General features: G+C 43.2%; 1 protein-coding gene across 1 annotated transcript in view; it reads left to right on the forward strand.

Annotated features, from left to right (window-relative positions):
• The window catches only part of PSMD5 (proteasome 26S subunit, non-ATPase 5), a 55,307-nt gene extending 48,986 nt beyond the window's left edge, over positions 1 to 6,321 (forward strand). The window contains exon 10 of the mRNA XM_089685261.1: positions 5,897 to 6,321. Within this exon, the coding sequence (XP_089541387.1) occupies positions 5,897 to 6,154 (258 nt within the window). The 3' untranslated portion in view covers positions 6,155 to 6,321. The remainder of the gene's footprint in view (positions 1 to 5,896) is intronic.
• Positions 6,322 to 6,725: the final 404 nt, after the last annotated feature.

The raw sequence follows: 6,725 nt of genomic DNA on the forward strand, positions 1-6,725 counted from the left end.
AACCACTGAAAGGGTGATGCGCAGGTTTTACTGGCCCGGGGTACAGAAAGGCATTGAGAATTTTTGTCAATCCTCTCCTGTGTGTCAAATCTCAGCACCCCTGCCCCACTTCCGAAGTCCTTACCCATTATTGAAGTGTCCTTTGAGAGGATTGCCATGGACCTAGTGGGTCCACTGCCCAAGTCTGCCTGGGCCATCAGTATAGCCTCGTTATTATGGATTATGCAACCCGTTACCCTGAGGCAGTTCCTTTGCGCACTGCGTCTGCTAAAAACATAGCTAAAAGAGTTGTTCATGGTGTTCAGTCGTGTTGGGGTCCCTAAGGAGGTAATTACAGACCAGGGCACCCCATTCATGTCACAGGTAACCAGAGAAATGTGCAAATTGTTTAAGGTGACGCAGTTGCAAACCTCTGTGTACCACCCACAAAACGGATGTCTTGGTGGAATGCTTTAATAAAACGTTAAAGCAGATGTTGAAAAAGGTTGTCAAGGATGTGAAAAACATGGACTTTCTTTTTCCACACTTACTGTTTGCCATCAGGGAGGTTCCCCAGTCCTCTACGGGGTACTCTCCATTTGAGTTGCTTTATGGCAGACACCCTAGGGGACTCTTACACATTGCCAAGGAAATGTGGGAAAGGAAGCAAACACCCCACAAAAGTGTCATTGAGCATTTTGCGCAGATGCAGGACAGGATTGCAGCAATCATGCCTACGGTAAAAGAACACTTACTTTAGGCCCAAGCCACCCAACAAAGAGTATATAACGGGGGCCCGTCTCCGTGTTTTCTCACATGGTGACAGGGTCCTGGTGTTAGTTCCTACAGTTGAAAGCAAGTTCCTGGCAAAGTGGCAGGGGCCCTTTGAAGTAATCGAAAGAGTTGGAGAGGTAAATTACAAGGTATGTCAACTGGGTAAAAGAAGGCCCGAGCAAATAATCCATATAAAGCTGTTAAAACCCTGGAAAGATAGACTGGCATTGACTATGGGGACTTTCCCTATAACTCTTAGGGGTACTGAGTTCCCTCTAGTCCCTGAGGTCACTATTCCCAACACCCTGTCTCTTTCCCAAAAACAGGAAGCTAGAGCCTTCCTCATAAGAAACGGAGAAATTTTCAGAATTGCCTGGTACAACTTCAGCTGTTCAGCATGATATTGGTACTGAACCTGGGGCCGTATCAAACTAAAACCCTATCGAATTCCTGAAGCTAGGAGAAAGGTCATCAGGGATGAAGTCCAAAGAATGTTGGAGTAAGACGTAATTTGAGAAATCCAATAGTGACTGGTCTAGTCCCATTGTATTGGTCCCAAAACCGGATGGCACCTGGAGATTTTGTAATGACTTCAGGAAGCTGAATTCGGTGACAAAATGTGACACGTACCCAATGCCTAGGGTAGATGAGCTGATACTGTAAAGCGAAAACAAACAAAAAGCGCACCAACCTTGCGCATTACCTCAGTAAGCCAAAATGTATTAATTAATAACAGAATACTACTCACAAACACTGAAGTATATCATGCATGTAAGTCCTCAAAGGGACTAAGGATAAAAGCAGCCTGCGCGAGTCCCAACAGAGGAGTGGACACTCAGGGAACAGCTGATGCGTTTCGGACGAACCTTCTTCATCAGAGCTTTCCTTCCTAGATGAGCTGATAGACAGACTCGGTAAGGCCCATTGTCTGACCACAATAGAGTTCACCAAAGGATGTTGGCAAATCTCCATGACTGATCGCGCCAAAGAAAAGACCACGTTTGTGACCCTGGAGGGTTCTTTTCAGTATAAAAAGATGCATTTTGGGTTGCAAAATGCCCCTGCGACCTTTCAGAGGGCCATGGACAGAACCCTAAGACCTCACCAACAATATGCAGCTGCCTATCTTGAGGACATTGTAATACATAGCACTGATTAGGAGCCTCACTTGCCCCGTGTCCAGGAGGTCTTGGATTCCCTTTTCAAGGAAGGTTTTACAGCCAATCCAAAGAAATGTGCCATTGGGTTAGAGGAAGGTTTGTATCTGGGCTACACTATTGGTCAGGGAATCATAAAATCCCAATTAAACAAAGTAGAAGCCATCCAAGAATGGCCACGGTCAGCAAATAAGAAGCAGGTCAGGGCATTTCTGGGTATCATGGGGTACTATAGAAGGTTCATCCTGAATTTTGCCACCCTAGCATCTCCTCTGACTGACCTGACAAAGGGGAAAGACTCGGTAATGGTGAAATGGTGCACAGAAGCAGAGGAGTCTTTTAAAGTCTTGAAGAAGGCCCTTTGTTCACAGCCAGTGTTATACTCCCCCCGATTTTTCTAAAGATTTTTTGCTGCAGACGGATGCATCTGATGTTGGCAGTGGAGCGGTATTGTCGCAGATACGCAATGGGGAAGAACACCCTGTGGTGTACCTGAGCAGAAAGCTCAATGAACATGAGAAAAAATATGCTGTCATTGAAAAGGAATGTTTAGCCATAAAGTGGGCCTTAGACACAGTAAGGTATTATCTGTTAGGACACCAATTTGAGTTGATAACTGATCATGCTCCTCTCAAGTGGATGGCTCAAAAGAAGGAAATAAATAGACGGGTGAACCAATGCTTTCTGGCCCTGCAGGACTCTGCCTTCACTGTAAAGCACAGGCCAGGGCTTAAGATGGGGAATGTTGATGCCCTTCTCGGGTTCATTCCTGTTGGGCCACAGGTGTTCCAACCCTGGGGTTGAAACAAGGGGGGGCAGGGATATGTGGCAGAGCTTCCGAAAGGAACCCTGGGAAAGTCCTGTTAGGGGTTTTTAGATCTCCCAGGTTCCTTTCCTATACCTTTAGGGATCTCTGATATGGTGTCCAGTGCAGGGTTTACCTCTCTCTATGGGCAATTAAATCCACCTGGGACCTGTAGCCAGAGCTCTCAGCCTGGGGATCAGACAAGTCCTGCCTGGAGAGCTGAAAGGTTGGTAGAAACTAACAAGCTGTGAATGTTGTGACTGACAAGCGGTAGGCTTGATCAGTCTGATAGTTAGGACCTGCATTACTGTGTGAGAGCTGGGATCTGGCTAGATTTTTGTTTGATATTTTCTTGCCCTGTTTATTTTGGTTAAACATAGGGGTGCACCGGAGTTACGGACGAAAACACCCCTATCGGCCGATATGGAAAAAAAGCACCGTTACAGGTGCCGAAAAAAACCCGCCCGCCTGCCGCTGCCGCCACCGACTTCCGCTCGGTAGTTGTCAGCCTTACCTGAGAAACCATCAAACGATCCCGGCGCTGGGCATAGAGATTGGTGAAGGAAAGATGGCCTCCACTCATCTGTATGCCCTTGGAGGACCGGAGCGATGTCACTTCCGGCCATTTTTTTTTTTTGAAAAGCACTAGATCAATGCTTTTTTTTATTTAATGCTTTACAATATAGAGGAGAGATGTGCGGTCTTATTGACCCCATATCTTTCCATAAAGAGGACCTGTCGCTACTTATTTCTAACACAGGGGATGCATGCACTTCTTGTGATAGGAATAAAAGTGATTACTTTTTTTAAAGGGACAGTGCAAAAAAAACAACATAAATAATATTTAAAAAAAAGTTTAAGGTTCCCCCTCCCCCCTGTGCTCACACGTAGTGGTGAATGCATACGTAGACCACGCCCACATATGTAAATGGAGTTCAAACCACAGGTGAGGTATCACCACAAACATCGGAGCAAGAGCAATAATTCTAGCACTAGACCTCCTCTGTAACATTACACTACTAACCTGTAGAACTTTTTAAAGTGTCACCCATGGAGATGTTTAAGTACCGCAGTTTGACGCCATTCCACAAGCGTGTGCAATTTTAAAGCGTGACATGTTGGGTATCTACTTACTCGCCGTAACATCCTCTTTCATATTTTACAAAAAAATTGAGGTATATATTGTGGGGGGGTTTTTTTGTTGCTTTTTTAATCAAAGTATATTTTTTTCCAAAAAATATTCATTTTTTTTTTTTAAAACTGCACGGTTTGGTTTTCGGCCAAGTACATTTAGAATTTTCGGTTTTGGCACTAGAAAACACCTTCACTGTTTGCCACTAATCTCACTGGATTTTTTACCTGTGCCTGAAAGACTGCTTACCCCAGGAAGCATATATCCTGGCTGCCTATCCCCAGCTCACAAAATGTTATAAATTGAGTTGCAGTTCAGTGGGTAAAATAAGTATTTGATCCCCAAGCAAAACATGACTTAGTACTTGGAGAAACCCTTGCTGGCGAGCACACGGGTAAGACATTTCTTGTAGTTAGTTACCAAGTTTGCACACATCTCAGGAGGGATTTTTGTCCACTCTTCAAATATTCTCGAAATCGTTAAGGTTTCTTGGCTGCTGCTTGGCAACTCGAAGTCTTAGCTCCCTCGATAAATTTTCTATGAGATTAAGGTCTGGAGACTGGCTAGGCCACTCCATGACCTTAATGTGCTTCTTCTTGAGCCACTCCTTTGTTCCCTTGGTGGTATGTTTTGGGTCATTGACATGCTGGAAGACCCATCTACGACCCATCTTCAGTGTTCTGGCTGAGGGAAGAAGCTTCTCATCCAAGATTTTGCAATACATTGCCCCATCCATTAGACCCTCAATGTGGAAAAGTTGGTCTGTATCTGTCTGTAGCAGAAAAACAGCCCCAAAGCATAATTTTCCACCTTCGTGCTTGACCGTAGGGAGGGTGTTCTTAGGGTCATAGTCAGCATTTTTCTTCCACCAAACATGGCGAGTCAAGTTAATGCCAAAGAGCTTAGTTTTGGTCTCATCTGACCACAGCACTTTCTCCTAATCCTTCTTCTCTGAATCATTTAGGTGTTCATTGACAAACTGTAGATGGGTCTGTACATGTGCTTTCTTGAGGAGGAGCACCTTGTAGGCACTGCAGGAATTCAATCCATGGCGGCATATTGTGTTTGTTTGGTTTCTTGCTGATGGTCTTGTAGTCCATTCCAGCCTTGTGCAGGTCTACGATCTTATCCCTGAAGTCCTTTGACAACTCTTTGGTCTTGCCCATGGTGATAGTGAAGTTTGAATGGGAGAAAGAGATTCTTTGGACAGGTGTCTTGTATACACATAACAAGTTGTCATTAGGAACACCTTTTTTAATTGACAGGACTAATCTGTGTACCACATGAGCATATAGCCAGTCTGTGGGAGCCAGAATTATTGTTGGTTGGTAAGGGATCAAGTACTTATTTTACTCACTGAACTGCAAATCAATTTATAGCATTTGTATCGTGTTTTTTTGTGGATTTTTGGTTGATACTCTATCATTTAAAATACACCTATGATAAAAACTATAGACCCTTCATTTATTTGTAAGTGGGCAAACTTACAAAATCTGCAGGGGATCAAATAATTTTCCCCATTATATGAGATGAAAGTGTAGCCCAAGTGGTAAGAAAATAGTGCCTGTTCACCCTAAATACTGCCATCAATTTCTACCCTGAAGCACCACTTCATGAAAGCCATGGGAATGATGGTGGCCTTAATCATGTCATGTTTCTCTTCCATGCAGGAAGTAGGTACAAGGGGGAAAAAACAACTTGTGTCATAATGCCTAGCAGATGGTTGGCCAGCAAAGTCAGCTAGGTGGTGGTTTCAAAACATAGGCAAGGTCCTATTACATTGTACATTGCTAAGGTTTCATTTATTGGTCTAGCCACTATGTTAACTTGTACAAAAGAAGGTAGAAAATATACTCATCAGTACACACACAAATATGCACGATCACACACGCCCACACCTAGGTGCTTAACTACCTCCTTGTGGCGTTTACACCCTCCTTGCAGAAATATTGTCCAAAGCTTGTCTCACTACTAATATGAAAATCAAGTAGTGTGCTTTTTATACTGTACTACTGTAAGCCATCTCAATATCTGTTCTGTTTCACATAGGCCATTGCCAACCAGTCCTGGGCACAGAAGCTGATGATTGAAAGCCCTGGATTTATGGAATACATTGTAGACAGAACTGTCGACCCAGACAAAGATTCAAAAGATGCCAAATTTGAACTCGTAAACGGTCTGGTGAACTCAAAAACAGTTGCCGAAGTGTTTGGTAATCAGCATTATCTGAGGCTGCGTGCCTATCTGCGGGAAGGACCCTACTACGTAAAAGCTGTTTCTACTGTGGCCGTTGAAGGAGCAGAATAGGTAACGCTTATTGTGAAGGAGAGCAGCCATGAGTCATCATCAAACCACCTAGTTTTGGCATTGCAAAGATGGATGCAGTTCCAGTGACCAAAACAAAGCACTTAAAATCTCAAACAATTGATTTGTTCTATGTAGAAATTGTATAGAAATATAAGGCTTTATTAGAATCTGGTGCTGTCTTATTTTTTTTTTTGTCTGAGAATTTCTTTCATATTCTCTCTCTCTCTCTTTTATTTTGCAGCTTGCCAATTCTTAGACATGATGTCTGCATCAATTTTCTATTTTAAGCTTCCTTTTTTTTCTATTTTTATCTGGTGATCTACTCAGTAAGTCTGTTGTTTTTCAAAAGAACAAGCTCTCTTCCAGATTTATCACTGTACAGGGATGAGCCATCTACCACTGGCAGGGGTGCTTACAATGGTCAAATTTTATTTATTCATGCAGAACCTTTATCCCAAAAGGAAAAAAAACTGTTTGCTATAATTAATTATAAATTGTGAGCTGGAGTTTGGCTTCCATTTTTCAATTTGTTTCATTACCTTAACATCTCCCTTCTAGACTGACAATGCTG

This window comes from Staurois parvus, unplaced genomic scaffold (assembly GCF_062004578.1).
Source record: "Staurois parvus isolate SC_StPar_1 unplaced genomic scaffold, SC_StPar_1.0 ptg000365l, whole genome shotgun sequence".
Taxonomy (NCBI): domain Eukaryota; kingdom Metazoa; phylum Chordata; class Amphibia; order Anura; family Ranidae; genus Staurois; species Staurois parvus.